General features: G+C 30.8%; 1 protein-coding gene and 1 long non-coding RNA gene across 4 annotated transcripts in view; both read left to right on the top strand.

Moving 5' to 3' along the window:
- The window catches only part of LOC143070619 (uncharacterized), a 157,606-nt gene extending 140,039 nt beyond the window's left edge, over nucleotides 1-17,567 (top strand). For 2 of the 3 annotated variants that reach the window (XR_012976605.1, XR_012976607.1), the window contains exons 5-6: nucleotides 1,187-1,226; nucleotides 5,881-6,153. Coding sequence is in view for 1 of the 3 variants with exons in the window: in XM_076244851.1 (XP_076100966.1) it covers nucleotides 17,221-17,232 (12 nt within the window). In the remaining 2 variants the exon portion in view is untranslated. Of the gene's footprint in view, nucleotides 1-1,186; nucleotides 1,227-5,880; nucleotides 6,154-17,220 lie in introns of those variants that run through there. The other variant, XM_076244851.1, reaches the window with a different exon arrangement.
- Nucleotides 17,568-17,657: 90 nt separating this feature from the next.
- LOC143070638 (uncharacterized) lies at nucleotides 17,658-21,631 on the top strand. The gene is made up of 3 exons (XR_012976616.1): nucleotides 17,658-18,061; nucleotides 18,726-20,241; nucleotides 21,355-21,631. It is a non-coding gene; the product is annotated as an uncharacterized LOC143070638 (long non-coding RNA).
- The last annotated feature ends 2,336 nt before the right edge of the window (nucleotides 21,632-23,967 follow it).

The following is a 23,967-nucleotide window of genomic DNA, read 5'->3' on the forward strand; positions in this document are numbered from 1 at the left end:
ACGAAATTTAATCATTGCATTTACTAATCATCCGATTAACTTTTAACGACTGATTAGAATTAATCATATGATTAGTTTAATCACAAGTTGAACAACAGACCCCTGATGACTTATGATGAGGTGCATGCAGAAGTTGCTGAGCGGAGCTAGGCAAAACAGATTATGGACCCTTTTTTGCAGAAAAGTTATCTTTTTCGATGTAAGATGGTTGATTTTTAAGTGAAGTATGCATAATTGAGTGTTTTTCTTTATATCAAATCAAAAAAACCCAAAACTGAATGAATAATATAAAAAAATTTGCAATTCTCCCCAATGAAAAGAAATATAAATTACAAAAAGGTCAAGAACTATCTGCCCTGATATTTTCAGATTAATCAGAATATTATTATTATATTATTTTGAATATTATAATAAACTGTAAACAGCAATTATGTTTAGCAAAGTAAGATTTACAAACAGGTCAACGTGAATGAAATGGTCAATTGACCCCCTGAGGAGTAATTTTCCTTTGCAGTCAATTTTTAACAATTTTCCACAGAAACTACTAGGCCAAGTTCATTATAGATAGAGATAATTGTAAGCAGCTAGAATGTTCAGTAAAGTAAGATGTACAAATACTTCACCATCATCAAAACACAATTTTGTGATGAATCCATCTGCGTCCTTTGTTTAATATTCACATAGACCAAGGTGAGCGACACAGGCTCTTTAGAGCCTCTAGTTATTCTATATGTCGCTTGATCTGTTTTGTTTTTAATTTGAAACTACGTATTTTAAAAAATCGAAATAAATGCATGTATTTAATATTAATCACAATTGACCTAATAAATAGCAACATTTCCACATTGACAGATATTGAAATATATTTTGTAATAAGGAAAAAATTGGGGTAAATCTAGCTTTTTTGTTTAAAACAGATGACCAATATGAGCTTGTAATAAGTACAAATAGCTATCCAAACTACGAAAAAGTCATTGTGATCGGTTCTGAACGACTATTTACAATTTTATGTACCGTATTCGGAATCAATTTCTGGTGACCAAGTTCACTCAAATAGATAGTCTTTAAATCTGTTTTTTTTTTTATCTGTGTTTGTTATTTTTTTTAATGCACTTCAAACAAACATTATTGGGTGTTTGCAGTTTCCTGATAGAAAATAAGTTCGGTTCATCGTTCTTTTTTTTAGCTCGCAGTAGCGGATGAGGTATACAGTCCAGGACAACCAGGTATTGTTTTAGAAGTTAAATGATATTGAAACATAAACACCGTATGTCTAATTTTTTTTATTGAAAATACTAAAATAATAACTGAATTGACCAGTTAACCATGTTAACGCTTGAAAACTTAACTGATCATTTATCTATAAGTATTACACTGTGTGCCTATACTCAATATTGATTGATCAAGAATACAAATGAATTAGATAAGATGGGAACAATTATTATGGAAGGTTAATTTGTAAAATGTCATTTCTTAATTTGTAACATGTATTTTTTCAATCCATTACATGAATTTCTACATTTCTTAATTTGCGAAATGTAAATTCTTAATGTGTAAACACAATTTAATTTGTTCAGGTATTTTCGTCATTCGTTACATGAATTTTTAAACTTTTTAATTTGTGAACTTTGTATGAGTCACGTTTGATGAGATCGCCTCTGTATAATTGTTACCGCTGCCAGCCTAGAGAAGTTCCGTTTTTAAAGAAAAAAAAATACAAGTTCCAAAGCAACATGTTACAAATTAAGAAGTGTGACTAGTCTAGGAGTTTACAAGACTAGAATGAAATAGTTTCACAATATTACACACGAGGTCGCTGTGGAGCCATGTCAACTCGTACCTTCGCAAACTCGTGCTCAATATTTAACAACTCTTATTTCTACCAACTCGCATCCAATTTATTACAGTTTATATCCATTGATTTAAAAGTTGTTATATTCTTTTCTATAATATAAAACAAAAACCAATCAAATGCAACTGCATCGATTTGTAATCTGATGCAATTGATTTTGAAATTAGAATTATAGAAAGTTACCCATTGTACTGGTTTATAATTAGGGGACATGTATACAAAACAAATTATCGGTCAAACAATTTCGTATAATCACTTTCTTCTATAGGCGAATGATTTACTGAGATATTTCTGATTAAAACTTATATTCTAATTAGTGATCATGAGTCAATTTGGCGGAAGGAGTGGGAGGTTCCTGGGACACCTAATTAGTGGACACAAGGCACGAACATACGAAAATAGATGAGAATCGGGTTGTTATAAGAAAAAATAAATATAGACGAGTGTATGAAAATCCAGATTCTAGAATCAGTACTGCACTTTGAACACCACATTCCATTGAGTTTTCCTAATTGACTTTCTAAAAACTAAGATTGGGTGAAAAACAGGGCAAAATATATATATATTTTTTTTCAAAATTTAAACCATGGCTCGTATTTGTTATAATATATAAATAACTGTTTAAAACGTTTGGACTACATGTATGTTTAATGCTTGTACTTCAAAAAGATAAGAGAAAACATCCTATGAATCTTTTTCCACTGATCTTTGTGTTAAACACGTGTTCACGGCGATTTTTCTATTTAGTTTTTGTATAAAAGCCTTTTGTATCGTTAACATCGATTGATTGGTTGTTAGTGTTTTAATGCCACTTCTAAGCGCCGCTGTTTGGCTATTTCGTGTCGGGTAGTTTTTTTAGTGGAGGAAGACGGAGTGGCAGGAGAAAACCATAGATCTTCGATAGGGAAATTGACAACCCATAAATTTATGAAGCGATAAAGTCAAAAAAAAGAATTAAATATATTAAAATAAATACAATCGTCCAGTAGGTTTAAAATATATATGTTAGTTAACACTGTTTCATCAAATATTTATATATGATGTCCAAAAAACATGTCAATAAAAACCGGAGACAGCATTTTTTTTGTCAGCCCACAATTATATAAGAAATTAAGCCAAATCTATCAATATTCAATTTTTATTTGTTATTTACCGTTCTATTACTGGTCGATTTTTGTTTAGACAGTACATTTGCACCACCTGCTATCTTCAAGAATTAAGTTGGTGAAGCATGTACCTTTTAGGGTCGTGTCAAAATGTGTTGACGACGAGCTAGTACGTTCTGTTTACTCTAGATTCGTCTTATACAGTGTCCGGTATATAGAGCTGATTGTTTAAGACACTTGAACTTGTAAACTTTAGACGATTCTTATTTGAAAACCAATTGCAGCAGATTACCAATAAATGCAGTTGCACTTAAAGTTATGTGTATTTTTATATTCAAGAAAAGAATTTAACAAACTAATGGATACAAATCAAAAAATATTGTGTGCGAGTTGGTAGAAATACGCATGTGTAACTATTGGGTACCAGTTTGTGAAGGTACGAGTTGACATGACTCCACAGCGTCCTCAGGTTGATTATTGTTAAACTTTTTCATTCTAGACTTGTAAAACTTCTAGTCTTGTCAAACTTCTTGATTTGTAACATGTTGATTTGTACCTTATTAAGAAACAGAACTTCTCATTGCCTGACAGCGGTAACAATTATACAGACGCGATCTCACCCGTGACTCAAACAAAGTTACTACATTTCACAAATGAAGATATCTAGAAATTGGTTTCATTTAACTTGAGGTATATTGTCTCAGGAAACCTTACCTCACTGTTATTTTAACAGGGCCGTAACTACATTGAGGCAAATCCCTATTTTTTTTCGGGATCAATTTTTCTTATTTATTTGTCTTTTGTTCATGGATTTCCCCTCTGTATTCTGTTAGTTTTGTATTCCTTTTGTAATCTAGTAATTTTGTTAGGAACTTGGTCATGAGTTAAAAACAACAACAGCAGCAACAGACCTTCCTGTTTTGCTTTATCATGCACATTGGTCTTTTGATGTTGTCCCTAGAAACTTTAAGTTTTACACTGAATTTATACATTTTGCTTAGAGAACAAAATATTGTCAAATAATTATTAAAACAAAATTTGCATTTTCAGATTATGAAAGGGTCTTTGGAACGCACAGAAAACATGATTTTGCATCATTTGTTTTATAGCTTTTGGGCCATCAGTGGCTCCAAAACCCTTCAATTTTTTTCCTCGCTCCTCTCGGCGAAATATGTTTGCCATTACTTTCAAAAGAGGCTAATTACAACCAAACTTTAATACTATTTTTGTATGCAATACATGTATATGCAGTTGGGAATATAAATGATTCATTTCTGCAGAGAATGATGACTAATTCTGATTAAAAAAAATCATATTGACTTGACTATACATGTTTTATTTGAAAATTTGTATTTTTTTGAATATCATAAATATAGTTGTGAAAATGAATAACCAGTCCCTTGCTTTAATGAAAATAAAAAATCTTGCTTCAATAATGCAGAAAATGAATAATCTGTCCTCTTACAAAAATAAATAAGAGCTCAGAAACAAGTCCTCTTGTCCCTTCTCTCCCCTCCGAATAGCAAATGATCCATCCCTTAACAGCTTTAGAGCAATACATTTATACTCAAGTGTTAAAAAAAAAACAAATTATTATATGTACTAATTAAAGATATGAAATCTTCCTCATAAAAAATTTAATAAATTTAGAAATTCATATTACGAATGAATAAAATACGTAAACAAATTAAAAAATTGTGTTAACACTTTAAGAATTTACATTTAACACATCAAGAAATGTAGAAAAAGATGTAACAGATGGAAAGAATACATGTTACAAATTAAGAAATTACATTTTTCGATTTGAGAAATTGCATTTCACAAATTAAGAATTGTATAATTATGGCGGATATTCCCTTTAATAAATTATTAGTATAACAACAATTTTAGCGTAGCTCTATATTTACAGTACAACATCTCACTAGCCTACTCTATTTTCTTCCCCCTTATCAAGTTAGTAGAACTTGTCGATCTACTCGTTGTTTCATATAAATCTCCCTCTTGTAGCCTTCATGTGTGTTTGATTCCTAGGTTGAATAGATAAACAAAAAAATTACTACCTGATGACAAATGATTATAAAAAAAACAAGTGTACTTAAATACGGGACATTTTACTTATCAATATCACAAATATGTCTATCCAATGCAAGTTTGTTCTCTGATATCTTTTTATAGCTGAAATGATTTTTCACTTGGTTTATCAGTAGTCATATTCTCGTATAGTAGATAGGGTGTCCTACTCCATCTTTGATTTTGAAAAAAAGTAGATATCAATTGGTCTAAATCTTCAAATAAATGTGCAAATATCGAGAGTAGTACGTAATTTATGTTAAGGTCTTTTCATTTTGATATAGAAAATTACGTGCTTTATTATATTTACGGCTGGTGAGTGTTTTGAAAAAATCAGATTATTTTTTTTACAACCTGGGTTTAAGAAACGAAGTGGGTCTGTTATTCTACGATAGTCACAGAGCAGGAGTAAGCTACAAAAAAACAATGCTATGAAATAACAATAATCGTTTAAACGATCACATGTGTTCATTTAGCGTTCGTGAAATAAACACAAACATTGCATGTCCACCCTTAACGTACCATCATATGCTTCCTTTCAACAAACATTAAAAATGCAAAATTGGATAGATTTGCCATATTATGACATACATGTTAATCTCCTCCATAGAGTAGGAAAAATCAATAACGACTGTTGATACCATGGTTAGGTTCGTCGACGATGGTGCTTTGCTATGTAGAAATAAAGAGTATTCAATTTATCAATGGACTCACATATTATACTTATGGTGAACAAGACCTGAGAATAAGATATTTTTTTTATAATAAGAAATAGCACAATATAACCAAAATTAAAAAAAAACAACAGTTCACACCATTGATCTATCTATGAACAAAAAACTTCAATTGCAGTATGGAAGAAGGCTATTAACATACTAAAGGATACTTTTATGAAAAAAAAGAAAAGGACTAGGAAAAAGGGAATGTTTGCTTCAACAAATACAGTTACGTTCTCAAAGTGGTTACCCGATAATTTTCCTGTGGAAGGTGTCATGTGTGGTTGTGGAAGACACTTTAAAACGCCGACGTCGCTTTTAGGTCACTTGCGCAGAAAAAGCGCCACCGCCAGAAAATCTTTAAAGTTATTAAAAAAAAAATGTATAATTAAAGCTTTTAAAGACGTTACATAGTGCCATTAATTGCAACTGAACATTATAGAATATAAAAGTTTAATGTTTCATGACCTGAATAAAACTACCAGGTATGGTTTCATACTATTTCATACAAAAAAAAAGACGTGGTATGATTGTCAATGAGAAACAAGAAACCAAAATGACACAGACATTAACAACTATAAGTCACCGAACGGCATTCGACAATGAGCAAAGCCTTACCGTATAGTCAGCTATAATAGGCCCCGATATGACAATGTAAATCAATTCAAACTAGAAAACTAACGGCCTTTATTATTGGTTTAAAAAATGAACGAAAAACAAATATGTAACACATCAACAAACGACAACCACTGAATTGCAGGCTTCTGACTTTGGACAGGCACATACATAAATAATGTGACGGGGTTAAACATGTTAGCGGGATCCAATCCCTCCCCTAACGTGGGACAGTGGTATAACAGTACAACATAAGAACGAACTATAAAAATCAGTTGAAAAAGACGCGTTTTAAAAAGCAATCTATAAGAAAGATGTCATCGTGTTTTTTTATCTTTAAATACATGTCATGAAATCAGTGAATTGGCAACTTATCATTGATTGCAGTGTGTTAATAGCAAACGCAGAATATTAAAAATAAAGAATGATGAACTGTTAATCCTTCCGTTTTTCTCAAATAAACCTGTCTTTGAGATTGAAAGGGGTCATACAATCTGATCGAAATAAAGACTCCGTAAGTTAGAAATATTCTCATTTGAATCCAAAAGCTTTTCATTTTACATTCTGTTTAAATACCTGATGGGGTCCTTTATGGTTTATTTTATTATCATTGATGTGTTTGAAATTTTGATATATATGGAAAAACTGTAATATATTTTCTCAGTCTATGGGGAAATAATTCAATTTAGATGAAACGAGTTTTCTTGGTTTATTCGTTTTTTATTTAGTGTGTACCAATTTTTGTATGAGATGTTACCAAACGGTGGAGACAGTAAACGAAACGGAAAACGGCACGGAAACGGAAAATGGAAACAAAAAGAGTTAACATCTTTTCTTTCTATCTACAAAGGGATGTTTTATAATGAATAACTCGTGTTTACATGGAAGAAAAACAGAGGAATACATTTGAAATCAAAAATTTTAAAGCATAAATATAAAACAAGAAGATTTTGGTATTATTGCAAATTAGACAACCTTACACAAGAGACCAACTGACACAGGCATTAAATTGCAACTATGAATCACCGTACCGATTAAAAAATGAACAAAGCCTATATTGCATAGTCAGCTATAAAAGACCTCAAAATGATAAATGTTAAACAATCCAAACGTGAAATTTAACGGATTGATTTATGTGCAAAAAAGGAACGCAAAACAAATAGGTAACCATCACAAACGATAACTACTGAATTACAGGCTTTTGAACTGCATAGGTATGTACATACAGAATGTGCCGGGAATGAACATATTAGCTGAAAACTAACGTTCCCCCCATAAAAAAAAAAATTAGCAATACCGTGACACGATGAGACTGTATTCTTGATAAATTTGTTAAGGTCATCTCATGCGTATGTCATTCATGCGATTCAGTATAGTCTGGACATTGACTTTAAATCTATAGATAAGCTGTGACGTAATAACATAATAAAATGTGTTAAAGGACATTTTTTCCATACTTTTTTATTTGCTTCTTTTTTACTTGCCGTGAAATAAGATTTGTCACCTAGTGTATCTTTCTACGGTGTCCTGCTATGGTAATTTTCGTTGTATCTTTTTGTTTTGTATAATGAAAATGACGTAAAGTTACGTTATGGGAAAATGATATATGGGCAACCCGATGAAGAACACAGGGCATTGAAATAGAAACTTAAATGTACTTTATTCTTAAATAAAAATTGACAAAATCGCTCACTATACATAGCCTTTCTCACTTGAAACAATACTCAAATACGCTGTTTGGTATTCAGGACTAGTACGATACTGAATAATATATATTCCAATTTCTAAATAATTTAGCACATTGGTACTTTTAATCAGAGTGCAACGGAATATTAAAGAAAAATAATGGACAAATTTTTTTTGTAATTCTAATAAGAAAAAGTAAACCTTGTCGATAAGAAACGGGTCTTCTTTTATTAAATAATGATTGTTTCATGATGGGCTATGTTCTTGAATACGAGAAAAAACTAAAATAGAAAACAGAATAATCTTTCTTTTAATGTAAAAATTGACAAAATCACTTACTATACAAACCAATCTAACTCGATTACTATACTGAGGTACATTGGTTGGTATTATTTGTAGAATACAACGTATATACGAATTGCACAGTGCCTTTACCATCTTGGTCTTGGTGAAGGGTTGTTAATATCAATTTGTCATACTGCTTTAAATGTCTTGCGCTTGTTTTAAGTGATCTCTCAAAATCAAATCATTCTCAAGTTGCCGTAAATTAAATTTCATAATTTCACAATTGCAAATAGTGTCACTAAGTTAGTATGTTGTTTTGCTATAGTTGGAGAAATAAAAAGATAGGCGAAAGATATCAAAGGGACATTTAAACTAACGAGTAGAAAATAAACTGCCAACGTTTTTACTAAAAAGAAAAAAAAAGACAAAAAGACAAACAGTTATCAGACAATCAATAGTACGCAAAACACAACATATATAAACCAAAGCTCGAGCAACTCCAAGCGCCATACAAAAACTGTGGGTGATCTCAGTTGCCCTAGAATGTGAACAGATCAAGTTTCACATTTGACACCCGGGAATGAAAGAAATGTTTAAACTTAAAAGTGACTTTTAATCATATAGTTCTTTTTTGGGATACGACGGTTTCAAGGCGTCAATTCCTTATATACAGTTGGCCAGATTTCCAAGCCTCTCACTTCAAAAGACAACTTTCGAGTTCGATGCATTTCCGTCAAATACTTTGGTTTTAGAGAATATCACTTGTGTCACTTCCGTTCCCACGTTTAGCGAGTGGTTGGAAATCTATGATGCTATAGTGCACGATTTTGTTTGCTGCTTATTCCTACACAATAACTATTACTAAGACTTTTGAACGTGAATAGTGCAGTGATACAGGCGAGCCTCTCTCTCTGGTAAATGACGTCATGCAGGCATATTATTGACGATTTTTTTTCTTCCGGTGACGGAGGAACTCGAAAGTGGTCTATCTTTTTATCTTTATAAATGGAGAAAACACCTTAAAATTTCATACTGAATAGATGAGTATATAAAAAGATGAACATTTTGATTTCGTGCACTTTTGTTTATACATTTCTCTTCTGTTTCTTGTGAAATTATCGTAGCTTGAGCTCTCCTGCACTCTACTTAAGTTTCTTTTAAAATCCGGAAAAATCAGTATATCGAAAAATTGTCAATATATACGACCTAGTGACGTCATGGAATGCCGAACTATGTAGAAGCAGGGATATCCTTTACTCATTATTAAAATCATTCACAAATTCGTGTAGGCATTTAAAATAGGGATTTGTTTATATAAACATATTGTAACAGAAATCGGTCATAGTTATTTTTTATGTAAAATACCAGTTGTCTTTTCATTTTAATTAGGTTTCTAAAAGTTTCTTCATAGTCCGAGCACCATATGTCACTTAAAACACGTCTCACTAAAAACCAGTAAAAGTCTGAAATGGCCTATTCGATAATAATTTAATACTCTCTGACCAGATGTAATCTGTTTAATGAGTTGCGCCAAGATGGAGGTATTAACTGATACATTAATCAGAAGAACAAATTTATTAATGTATCTTAACTTTTCATTCTTTTTTTCAATTCGATTTATACATGTCGTATCACATATAAAATATCTCGAATTATAATTAAGGATATTTCTAATATAAGGTTGAACATTTCAAGTGATTTTCTTGGCTGTTGCGTCATGTGTCTCATTAAAAAGATAGTTATTTTACTATAGTATGGAACTATGAAACCTAGTATGTAGTTTTTATAATATATTTTTGGAAATTAAGATAAAAAACATTCATGCCAAATAAGAAGCACCTCAATAAGGTTGTATAAGTGTAATTTTAGGTAAAAGATAATATTTTATTTTTCTAAACTCTCAAATTTTAAAATTAGTAAAATGACATGATTTTATACGATAATCTGATTTAACCTTCTCTATTTGAAAAATTTGAAAATCATGTAAGGATGTACAAATCTGATTTTATATTATATCTTTATTTTATTGGGGCGGTTGTCACGTCAGTAAAAAAAGTTAGTTTAACAATTAAAATAAAAAAAGGAATTTGTTTTTGGTCAAGTATGGTTCAGACAGGTAGAGTGTTGATCAGACCCTTGGTAGAGTATGGTTGAGATAGGTGAGTACAGTTCAGGCTGGTTGAGTAATACTTCACAATATTTTCAATGTCAAAGATAAGGGTTAAGTACAAATCAGCATAGTCGAGTACGGTTAAGACTGTGGTCGAGTATTCTTAAGTGAAATTTAGACCAAGTCAGGCTAGTCGAGTAAAAATCAGTACAGTCGAGTACGAATATAGGCCATTTTAGACTGTTAATTAATTGTAGTGTCTAAAATTAATATATAGTTGTGATTTTCATCCCTTTAAGTATAATAGACTGCTCCAGATGGTTTTATACAAACCAGCTTAGGACCGTTGAAGTGATAACATCAGGAATTGTTTTCCAACTGGTAAATAGAGTGATTCGAAATGATGTTTATAGTGTGTGGATTTATATGTAAATATTGCAAAAGTGATTGTGATACAAAGTGAAACTTACATAAAATTGAGAAAGGAAATGGTGAATATGTCAAAGCGACAACCACCTGACCAAAGAGCAAACAACAGCCGAAGGCAACCAATGGGTCTTCAATGTAGCGAGAATTTCCCGCACTCGTAGGAGTCCTTCAGCTGGCCCCTAAAATATGCATAATAGTACAGTGATAATGGACGTCATACTAAACTCCGAATTATACACAAGAAACTAAAATTTAAAAATCATACAAGACTAACAAAGGCCAGAGGCTCCTGACTTGGGACAGGCGCAAAATTGCGGCGGGGTTAAACATGTTTATGAGATCTCAACCCTCCCCCTATACCTCTAGCCAATGTAGAAAAGTAAAAGTAATAACAATACGCACATTAAAATTCAGTTCAAGAGAAGTCCGAGTCTGATGTCAAAAGATGTAACAAAAGAAACTAAATAAAATGACAATAATACATAAATAACAACAGACTACTAGCAGTTAACTGACATGCCAGCTCCAGACCTCAATTAAACTGATTGAAAGATTATGTCTTCATCATATGAATATCAGGTACAATCCCTCCCGTTAGGGGTTTAGTATCATACTATCATAAAATATATGAGAAGAACATAACCCGTGTCATGCCAACAACTGTTTTTTTTTAGAAATAAATGTGTTTAGTTCCGATGCAAAGACCCTATCAGTGAATCAATGTATATATTAAGTTATGGTCTTAGTGAGAATACAAGGTGTTCATCTTAACAACGTGTTTTATAGTTCTTTCATTTGTCTTTGTTCTATTATTAATATTAGTTTCACTGTTGAATGGTTTTATGTGATATCCGTTTGACGTGGCACGGTACTTATACCTCTTGTCAAAGTGTTTGTATTGGCTTTCATTGTTTGGTGGTTTGTTTTGTATATGCGATATTTTTTCATTCCGTTTGTTCACTCTGTACATATAAAAGATCCCGTCAGTATGATATTGTTCTATTATATGTGATTATGATATATTTCTATTATGAATTACAATATACGTTGAACCATGCCACAAACGTCAAAATCATTCAATCGCGTAGCGGAATTAACTATTTGTGGATTCTTATAATTTCTATTTATAACATTATATTAGTTTCAATCTCGATCTATTTCTGAAATCTATTCTTACGCACTTTTGATTTGTTAACCCTGTATGATAACATTGCCTATGTAAATTTTAAAATTGTTTGTATGCACATTGAACGAAAATTTTTTGTGACGTTAACAACTTTCTGACGTCAGACACTCAAATCAATGAATGTGTTCGTAGATAGTAGATGTTTTTGTGTTCTGTTAAATTGTTCTTTTTAAAAAATGTTATACGATGATGACTGATGTACCCATATTTTGACTATTTTATTTATAGTATCTGTTTATTTCACGCATAAATGTAAATATAACAGCATTTGATGACACTGTCATTAAAGTGAGAGGGTTAGCGCTAGGGAACCAGGTTTAATCCACCATTTTCTACATTTTAAAATGCCTGTTACAAGTCAGGAATATGACAGTTCTTGTCCATTTGTTTTTTATGCGTTTTGTTATTTGATTTTGCCATGTGATAATAAACTTTGGATGGATATTCCCCTAAGTTGAGTATTTTTGTGATTTTACTTATTACCAATGTGAATTCAACTGATTGGGTAGAGCTTACGAATATATTTGCATAAGGACAGTCTTTATGAAGATGTTTGTGATAAGATTGATTGCTGTTACAAATATTATTGATTGCTAATCACCTATAGTGTCACCAAACGAATTTACCAAAAAAAAAATAAGTGTATGATGTGGACAGTTCATTGATGAGTTTATCCAAAAACACTTATATATAGATGAACTGGTGTTGCAAGTCGTTATATTGTGGAAGTGTATAAGTAAAAGTGAGCTGTGTTTAATTTTACCAGTATGAAATATGTTAATTTCTTTCGGATTCAAGGTGATAATCAATTAAGTAAAATCACAAAACTACTGCACTCCGAGGAAAATTCAAAACGGAAAGTCAATCAAATGACAAAATCAAAAATTAAAACACATCTAACGAATGGACAACAACTATCATATTGCTGTCTTGGTATAGGCATTTACAAATGTAGGAAAATGGTGGATTGAACCTGTCTTTAAAGCGATAAACCCCCAAATTGTATGAAAATTTAATGATATTGATAATGATGTGTGAACTTAACCAACAGACATATAGGTAAAAACTCTAATTCGAAAGGTCACATTCCTGAAAAGAGAACGGGATTGATGTTACGACATACATGTAAGGAACATATCGGATATCATTAAAATAACAAATATTTCATCACAGTCAACCAACTCATGATGGCTTCCGTTAACATAACGGAGTGATGATTTCAGCTTCCCAATGCTTCACTATTGGGAAGTTGAAACCACCTCCTGTGTCGTAAGATTTTGTTTCCAACCGACCCTCGTAGTCAATTTCTATATATCAATCCCAATACAGTTGCAACATCAACATGTGCGTTTAGATGTGTTCATATAAATGCATTTGAGCATTGTACATGAATCATTGTGTCATTGTGTTATTGTAGATAATTGAACATCTCAAGGTGATATTATAAATTGGTGGATAATGTTAATATATGTTGTATACATGTGCTAACGTGTTCATACATTTTGTGGGATATTTAATAGGGCGTATTGCATAGCAATCCATTGGTGACAGTGTGTAATAAAGTGTCTGTGTCATGTTGAATAGTGATATATTGGTGACATTGTGAATATTCCGGCCTAATACCCTATCAATCATGATAATGGATTATTGTACAACAAACAAATTAAGTAGTTAGAAGAAACTTTAAAAGATTTACTGAAAGAGCCATTATGACCAATAAAAAGAGAATGTGTTTTTCCACAACATAACATTTTGTTTCTGGAACATAGGTGGGTTTAGTGTCAAGTTTCGCTCTCACAAGATAAGACGAATAAATATCGGCGACTTTGTCAGGCAGGAACAGTCGGCAGACTGTTAGAAAAAAGCCTAACATCAAGATCAAGATATTTAACTGTACATGTATGTTCTCATATATAACTAAAGAGTATAATATGGTTTAATTTTGAAAAACATATTGACCAAAAAAAGTAGACACGTAAGACAGTCTTATTTATCAAAAATTTCGAATAAAATGAGAACTTTGAAAAGACAAAACTAATAACAAATGTCCAATAAAACACAAATAAGCATACCTTTAAAAAGTGGTTTTTGATTATTACATTGGTGATGCAATATTTAAGAAAAACATTCGTAAACGTATTCGAACACATATATCTGCATTTGAGCTTACTAATTATTTTTGAGAGCCGTGGTGTAGTGGTTAGTGCATCGGACTACTAACACAAAGGTACCTGGTTCGATTCCCGTTTGGGATGAAAATTTCAGGAACCCAATTTTCGGCTCTCCCTTGACACCATTCGCAAGTATGGTCTTGAGGAAACGATGATAGTCCGTCGGACGGGGACGATAAATGGCTGGCCCGTGTTAAGAGAGAGCCACATCTCTTGCACGTTAAAGACACCCTTGTAGATTTCGAAAAAGAGTAGGCTAATGCCGCTACAAGGCAGCACTCGCACCCGCAAAGTGGAAAGGGATTAATATAAGTTGCAAAACTTGTTTCCCAATCCACTATAAATAAATATGTTTAAATTAAATTAATTATTTTTGGGAGAAAAAAAAATTACGAACTTAATCAAATTTAGTGATAACTGTTGAATATTTCATTAATATACAGCAATTGACTATTTGTTACTTTTTATGTCACCAGAATAACAAAACGTGTATTATATATTAGAAATGACAATAAATAATCTCACAGCATTCACAGCCAACATTTCGGCGACTTTTTAGACAGGTATATTGGAATGACTGTTAGAAAAAAAAACACATGAAGATAATATATTTATAACTGTACATTTATGTTATCATGTATAATGGCCCAGTGTATTGTTGTTTAATTTTGATACACAAATTAACTAAGAAAAGGAGCCACGTAAGACAGTTGTATTTATTAGAATTTACGAATAAAATGTCGTTTTCTATTGTAAGGAGAGTTTTTAAAAAGACAAAGCTTATGACAAATGTGCAATAAAACACAAATAGGCACTCTTATGAAAAGTTGCGTTCAATGAACATTGTTTTGGAAACGTTATTTTACAGACAAAAAGTCGTAAACGCATTCAATAGCATATATCTGCATCTGATTATTTTTGTACAAAAAAAACCTTTATGAACTTAATTTAACTACAATTTCGTAACTTGTGAAATAATCAAACAACATAAACAGCAAACACTTCTGAGATGGTCTGGGGCTAGAAAACTCGACTGACTGTTAGAAAAAAGCAAAACATGAAAATCAAGATATCTAACTGTACTTTATGTTATTTTATATATATCGGCACAGTGTCATGTGGTTTAATTTTGATAAACAGTTTGACCCTAAGACCATGAAGACGTAGCTACGTAAGACAGAATTATTTATAATATATTGAAAACAGAATCACGGTTTGCTATTGTAAGAAGAGTTTTTTTAAAAGACTAATCTAGTGACATAGTGTGCAATGAACCACAAATATGAACTGTTATATAAAAAAATGCTTTTAATAGGAATAACATTAGTAATTTAAGAGTTCAGGCAAAAAGTCGTAAAAACATTCGAACACATATATCTTATCTAATTTTAATCTGATGCTTTTTGTTATCTATTAATCATGCTTTTCTTTGTCTAATATGTTCTCCTTTTTATTTGTATTGTAGTCCTGTAATATTACCAGTCAGGGGCATTACTTAAACAAGTAACAATTAAAATTACCTATACACGTAATGTTGAAAACAAGGCTAATTTAAATATAACTTATATAAGTTATGTTTCTGAATATTATTTTTATAGGTGTCCAAGAATACAGATTTTACTAGCTTTAAATAATGTTCACAGTTATCTGGTTATTTTTCCCTTGATATATAAAAACTAATTCTTCAGAAACACTATTGAACTTTCCGACGCACTAATCTTTCATACCGACGCTTCTGGGTCAAAGATTGGTCTCTTGGGACTATTAAATTGTCATTTTCCTCTAAAATCTTGAAGGTAGACTGATATAAATAGATAGATAATTGTGAATTAATAAAGAACTGAAGTTATTTATAATTTGTAACCTAAATCAATTACATATGTGCCTTAGATAAGTGTAATTGTTGTTTTTTTCAAAAATGTTTAAAATAACTTATTGAAGTAATATTTTTGTCATTATTTTCAAAGTAACCCTTTATCCCTATACTCCTCTCAAATCTGATAAATTCTTTATTTTATGATATAAAATGTTGTTTAAAATCATGAAAACTACATTTAGTCTATGTTTCTATTGAAAATAAAAATAACTCTATTAAGTATTTCTTTTATTTTTAAAATAAAAAAAATACTTACATAAGTAATTATTTTTTATTAACTTGTTTAAGTTACGCCCCTGACTGATTATGTTGTCATTTCAATGTTATATTTAACTTTGCCATTAAAGTGCGAGGTATGGCATGCCATAAAACCAGGTTCAACCCACCACTTTTATTCCCCTTTAAAAGTGTCCTGTACCAAGTCAGGAAGATGGCCATTGTTATAATATTGTTCGTTTCTGTGTGTGTTGCATTTTAACGTTGAGTCGTTTGTGTTTTCTCTTACTTTTGAGATATTGAGATAAGACGTGGCACAGTACTTGTCTATCCCAAATTCATGTACTGTGGATTCATTATTATTCGTTGGATACCAATTTTCGGGGGTTTCGTGGGTAGAGGTGAACCACGAATTCAAATGTTCAACGAATAATATATAATATAATAGCTTTATATACAGAGATTGGCAAAACCACGAAATCAAATATTCATGAAAATGCAAGTTTTCAGCTATCCACGAAAATTGATACCCACGAAAAAAAATATATTCACAGTATTTGGTTTTGATGTTATATTTGTTATTCTCGTGGTGTTTTGTGTGTTGCTTGGTACGTTTCTGTGTGTGGTTCGTTTCGGTGTTGTGTCGTTGTTCTCCTCTTATATTTAATGCGTTTCCCTCGGTTTAAGTTTGTTACCCCAATTTTGTTTTTTGTCCATGGATTTATGAGTTTTGAACAGCAGTATACTACTGTTGTCTTTATTCTGCAACCAAGGTAACTGATTATTCCCCTCCCCAAAAAAAAAATGAACTTCATTGTTTTAGTGTTCACTGTTTCTTTTGTACAATTATAAATTACTACAAAAATATACAAGTATTAACAATTTTGTATTTCTATTTTTAGGATACTTTTTGATTTCTTGGAATAGTTTCTTAAAATCAGAACCATACATCTTGGACAAATTTTTGTAAACAGACATTCAAATAACTTTTAGTAAACATGCAAAACACCGCGATCAAGACAACCAACTGCACATTTAGTCTTCCTATTATAACGGCGATCTTGTATGTAGTTTAGGTTTGTGAATAATATTTTCTAAACGTAAAAAGTAAAATAAAAAAAATACTGAACTTAGAGGAAAATCAATTTGGAAAGTCCATAATCACATGGCAAAACCTAATAACAAAACGCATAGACAAGAACACATATTCCTGACTTGGTACAGGCATTTTCAAATGTAGAAAATGGTGAATTAAACCTGATTTTATAGCGGTAACCCTCTGACTTTGGTGACAATTATTTTATAAGTAATTGCAAACAATATGACGTTTTTTAATTGCATGGGAAGTTTTCAACACATCAAAGCTGGTGACAAATTATGTCAAACAAATAGATAGACACTGCTATCAATAGATTCTTTAAATGAACATACAATTGGTAACGTACAATTTCAGACAATAAGTCGTTAACGCATTCGAACTCATGTATCTGCATTCGTGGATATTGATTATTTTTGTAAAACAATTATTGATCTGAAACAAATTTAGTATATACGGGTTTCTATTGTATTTTGATAACTTGCTTCATTAATATACAATTGTTGACGATTTGTAATAATTAATTTTACAAGAATTTTAATGCTTAAGGAATACTCTCATTAGAAATGACGCAAACGTTGCGGCAACTTTTCCAGACAGGGATAGTCGAATGACTGTAAGAAAGAAAGCTTAACACCAAGATCAAGGTATTTCACTGTACATTTATCATGTTTATGTTACCTTATATAACGGCAGAGTATAATGTTGTTAAATTTTGGGAAACATATTGACCAAAAAAAGTAGCCACGTAAGACAGTCTTATTTATAAAAAATTGCGAAAAATGACATTTTCTACTGTTAGGAGGGTTTTGAAAAGACAAAACTAATGACAGATGTGCAATAAAACACAAATAAGAATATCTATAAAAAGATGCTTTTGATAAACATTACAGTTGTGATGTAATATTTCAGATAAACAGTCATAAACATATTCCGCACAATATCTGCATTTGAGCTTACTGATTATTTTTGTGAAGAAAAACAAATTACGAACTTAATCAAATTAAGTGATCACTGTTTAATATTTCATTAATATACAAAAAATTACTATTTGTTTCTTTTCATGTCACCAGAATTTCAAAACGTGTATTATATATAAGAAATGACAATAAATAATCTCACAGCATTAATAGCCAACATTTCGGCGACTTTTTAGACAGGTATATTGGAATGACTGTAAGAAAAATAGCAAAACATGAAGATCACGATATTTAACTGTACATTTATGACAAATGTGCAATAAAACACAAATAAGATTATCTTTAAAAAGTTGCTTTTGATAAACATTACATTTGTGATGTAATATTTCAGATAAACAGTCGTAAACGCATTCACACACATATATCTGCATTTGAGCTTACTGATTATTTTTGTGAAGAAAAAACAAATTACAAACTTAATCAAAAGTAATTGATACAAAGTGAAACTTATATATTACGTTGTTGTATTAGTGAGAATACAAGGTGTTTGTCACAAATGTTAATTCACCTGAATGGGTGGAGCTTACGTTTTGATTAACACAGGACAGTCTATTTGAAGATGTGTGTGATAAAGAGGATTGCCACTTCAATTATTATTGATTTCTAATCACCTATCATGTCACCAAACGAATTTACAAACAAAATGAGTGTATGATGTGGACAGTTCACTGATGAGTGTATAAAATACCTTTATATAGATGAACTAGTCTATTATGAACAAACCGATTAAACTCTGCCCAGTCAAGTAAAATAAATCAAGCAGTACTTGCTGCCATTGCAAGTTTTGCTATTGCGGCAGTATATTAGTGATATAACAAGGTGTATACTTCCTGGTGTTGCAAGTTGTACTATTGGGAAATATGAATACTTCATCGATGTGTATTAGTCAGAATACACGATGTATACTTGCTGGTGTTGCAAGTCGTTATATTGTGGAAGTGTATAAGTGAAAGTCAACTGTGTTTAATTTTACCAGTTTGGAATATATTCATTTGGTTCAGATTCAAAGTGATAAACAGTGTAAAGTAAAATCACAAAACTACTGAGCTCCGAGGAAAATTCAAAACGGAAAGTCCCTAATTAAATGACAAAAAAACCCCACATCAAACGAATGGACAACAACAACTTAACAAACAGACATTACATCAAAACTCTAATTCGAAAGGTCACATTCTCGAAAAGAGAACGGGATTGTAGTTACGACATACATGTTAGGAACATATCCGATATCATTAATATAACAAATATTTCATGACGGTAAACATACTCGTGATGGCGTCCGTTAAAATTACGAAGTGATGATTTCAGCTTCCCAATGCGTCACTATTGGGAAGCTGAAACCTACTCTTTTGACGTTAATCCTAATACAGTGGCAAAATCAATAGCTCAAACATATCAAACGAAGGGATAGTGTGTGCGTTTAGCTGTGTTCATATAAATTCATTGTGCATGGAAGCATTGTACACGCATCATTGTGTCATTGTGTAATTGTGGATAATTGAACATCTCAAGGTGATATTATAAATTGGTGGATATTGTTAATACATGTTGTATATATGTGTTAACGTGTTTATACATTTTGTGTGATATTTCATGATGCATATTGCATAGAAATCCATTGGTGACTTTGTGAAATAAAGTGTCTGAGGCATGTTGAATAGTGATATATTAGTGACATTGTGGATAATCAGGCCTAATACCCTATCAATCATGATATTGGATTATTGTACAACTAACAAATTAGGTGGTCAGAATGATTTTTAAAAGATTTACTGAAATAACCATTCTGATCGGTCAAAAGAGAAAGTGTTTTTTCCACAACATGAAATTTTGTGTCTAGAACATAGGTGAGTTTATTTCAAAGTAATATGATAAAATAACAGATCCACTTTTTTCTTCAATAAATAAGAAATTATGATGTTGTACTATTAACGGAGTCCCAGTTAGGTTATAACACTACAGTCGATATTAAGGATTAACTTTTACCCTATTTGATGACAACTATCAGTTAATTATATATACAATGGGGGCTTAGGTATTTTGATAAAATATAAAATTCTGAAAAAACAAAAAAATAAGATCAAGATATTTTACTGTACAGTTTTGTTAACTTATTTAACGGCAGAGTGTTATGTGGTTTAATTTTATAAACATATTGACCACGACAAAAAGCCACGTAGGACAGTATTATTTAAGAGGAAATTGCAAAAAAAAGGACTTTAGGAGAGTTTAAAAAAAAGACAAAGCTAGTAACATAGTGTGCAAAAATACACAAATAAGCACGTTTATAAAAGATGCTTTAAATGAACATTACATTGGTAACATAATATTTCAGACATTAAGTCAAACACGCATTCGAACTCATATATCTACATTTGAGCTTACTGATTATTTTTTGTAAAAAAAAGACTTTATCAACTTTTACAAATTTGTCAAAAAATTTCATTACATTTACAGCAAACATGTTGGCGACTTTTTTTTAGACAGGAGTATTCTGCTAACTGCTATAAAAAAGCAAAACATGAAGATTAAGATATTAAACTGTACATTAATGTTTTTTTATATCACGGCACCTTGTTATGTGGTTTATTTTATAGACATTTTGACCTCAAGAAGTAGCTACGTAAGACAGTCTTATTTATAATAAATTGCAAATAAAATGGCGTTTTCTAGTTATAGACAAGTTTTTTAAAAGACAAAGCTAGTGACATAGTGTGCAATCTAACACAAATAAGCTCTTTTATATAAGAAGATGCGTTCAAAACAAATAACAAGGGTAAATTAACAATTCAGACAATCAGTCGTGAAAACATTTGAACATATACATCTGCACCCAGGGTAACTCATTATTTTCGTAAAAAAATGAACTTAATTTTTGCTATGTACACTGTTTAATTTGTACAATTATTAGTTACTGCATAAATATTCAAGTAATGACTATTTTGTATTTATATTTTCAGGAGATTATCCGATTGTGTAGAATAGCTTCTTCAAATCAGAAGCATATCTTTTGGATGAACTTTTGTAAACAGGTATATTCAAATAACTGTTATTAAACATGCAAAACACCACGATAAAACACTTAACTGGACAATTATTCTTCCTTTGATAACGGCGCACTTGTATGTAGTTTAGTTTTGTAAATAATATTTCCTAAAAATAATTAATTGCAAATAAAATGTCGTTTTTCAATTGCATGGAAAGTTTTTAACTAATCAAAGCTGGTGACAAATTATGCCAAAAAATAGATAGGCACTGCTATCAATAGATGCTTTAAATACATACAGTTGGTAACGTAATATTTTAGGCAATTAGTCGTAAACGTATTCGAATACATGTATTTGCATTCGTGGATATTGATTATTTTGGAAAAAATATATTTAAGGAATAATTTTTTCTCTCTATGAAGAAATAACATAAAAAAAAATTGGTGTATAATGAATAACGCGCGTAGCGGGTTATTTAACAGTGTGTTCCACATTTTTATGTTATTTCGAATAGACAGAAAAAATATTACAGTCATTTTTTATAATTTCATTCAAAATTCCATTTTAAACCTTAGAAACACATGAAAAAACGTTGAAGACGTTACGGACACATGACTAAATTATGTCTATGGGATCATAACAAAATAACGTCAGCCAATCAGAAGACGCGTTACATCTAAAATTAGATTATTTGAACGTACACAAATTTAGCATACACGAAATTATATTGTACAGTGATAAATAACTTCATTAATATACAATTTCTGACGATTTGTAACCATTACTGTCACTATAATTTCAAAACTTGCGAAATACTCTCACAAGATAAAACACAAAAATGTCGGCGACTTTTTCGGACGGTAACATTCAAATGACTGTTAGATAAGCAGTATTACATATAGATCAAGATATTTAACTGTACATTTATGTTATCTTATATAATGTCACACTGTTATATGGTTTAATTTTGATGAATACATAAATCTTTAAAAGTAGTCAGGTAAAATAGTATTATTTATAAGAAATAACAAATAAAATGACGTTTTTCGATTGTTTGGAGAGTTTTAAAAAGAAAAATCTAAAGACTATTGTGCAATAAAACACAAATAAGCATTTCTATAAAAAGATGTTTATAATAAACATAACATTGGTAACGTCGTATTTCAGACAATTACTCGTACTGTTTGGTGAGAAATTATGCCAAAAATAATTAAGCACTGCTATCAATAGATGCTTTTAATGAACATACACTTGATAACGTAATATTTTAGACAATTAGTCGTAAACGCATTCGAACACATGTATCTGCATTCATGGATATTGATTTTTTTTGTAAACATATGATTGATCTCAAACAAATTTAGTATACACTGCTTTTTATTGTACATTAATAACCTTCTTCATCAATAAACAATTATTTACGATTTGTAATTATTTATTTTTACAAGAATTTGAAAAATTGAAGAATACTCTCAAAAGATAAGATGCAAAAAATTTGACGCTTTTTCAGACATGAATATTCGACTGACTGTTAGAAAAACAGCATTACATCAAAATCTAGATATTTAACTGTACATTTATGTTATCTTATATGACGGCAATGTGTTATATGGTTTAATTTTTATAAACATATTAACCTAAAAAAAGTAGCCAACTAAAACAGTATTATTTATAAGAAATTACGAATAAAATGACGTTTTTCTATTGTTTGGAGAGTTTTAAAAAAGAAAAAAGCAAGTGACAATTGTGCAATAAAACACAAATAAACATTTTTATCAAAAGATATCTATAATAAACATAACATTTGTATCGTCGTATTTCAGACAATTACTCGTACACGCCTTCGAACACAGATGCCTACATTTGAGCTGACTGATTATTTTTGTAAACAAAGACTTTATGAACTTTAACAAATTTAGTGATCACTGTGTAATATTTCTTTATATTGATCTCCTTAAAATTTTGGATATATATTCTTGAAAAGCTCATAAATACCGATATTAAACTAACATAATTATTAATTGTCGAAGGTGTATTGTACCATGGTGTATATTGTAAAGGGGAATACTGTAACAGTGTGATGTGCGATCGGAAATGGTGTGAATGTACAGTGTGCGACCTTTAAAACTATTCAATATATTGATACGAACTGATTTTTGATTTTATACATTAAATTGTGATAAAAATTCGATTTTTAAAATATAGAAATGATTTTGTAGTCGCACGCTTTCTTTGGTTTTGTATGTTGTATGATGCAAAGGTGGTCGGAGGGCAGAAAGATAATTTATTCCTAATAATTATAGAATAATAATCAACATTGTAATTGAATACGTGCATTACGTTCCACATGTTTGATCAGTCTTTACGTTTATGAAAATTGTTTGTAACGTTTGAGCACCAATAAGCAGGAATGCGTACCCAAATTTAGCTAAATATCTAAATTTTAAAAGTCGTGAATGAAAAGAATACTGCGTAATTCCAATTCAAAAGGGAATTTTAAGTATTTGCACCTCACAAAAAAAGCAATTAATGTTTTACAACATATATCATAACAATATTAATTACTATCGTAATGCCAATTATTCT

Source organism: Mytilus galloprovincialis, chromosome 1 (genome assembly GCF_965363235.1).
Source record: "Mytilus galloprovincialis chromosome 1, xbMytGall1.hap1.1, whole genome shotgun sequence".
NCBI classification, from domain to species: domain Eukaryota; kingdom Metazoa; phylum Mollusca; class Bivalvia; order Mytilida; family Mytilidae; genus Mytilus; species Mytilus galloprovincialis.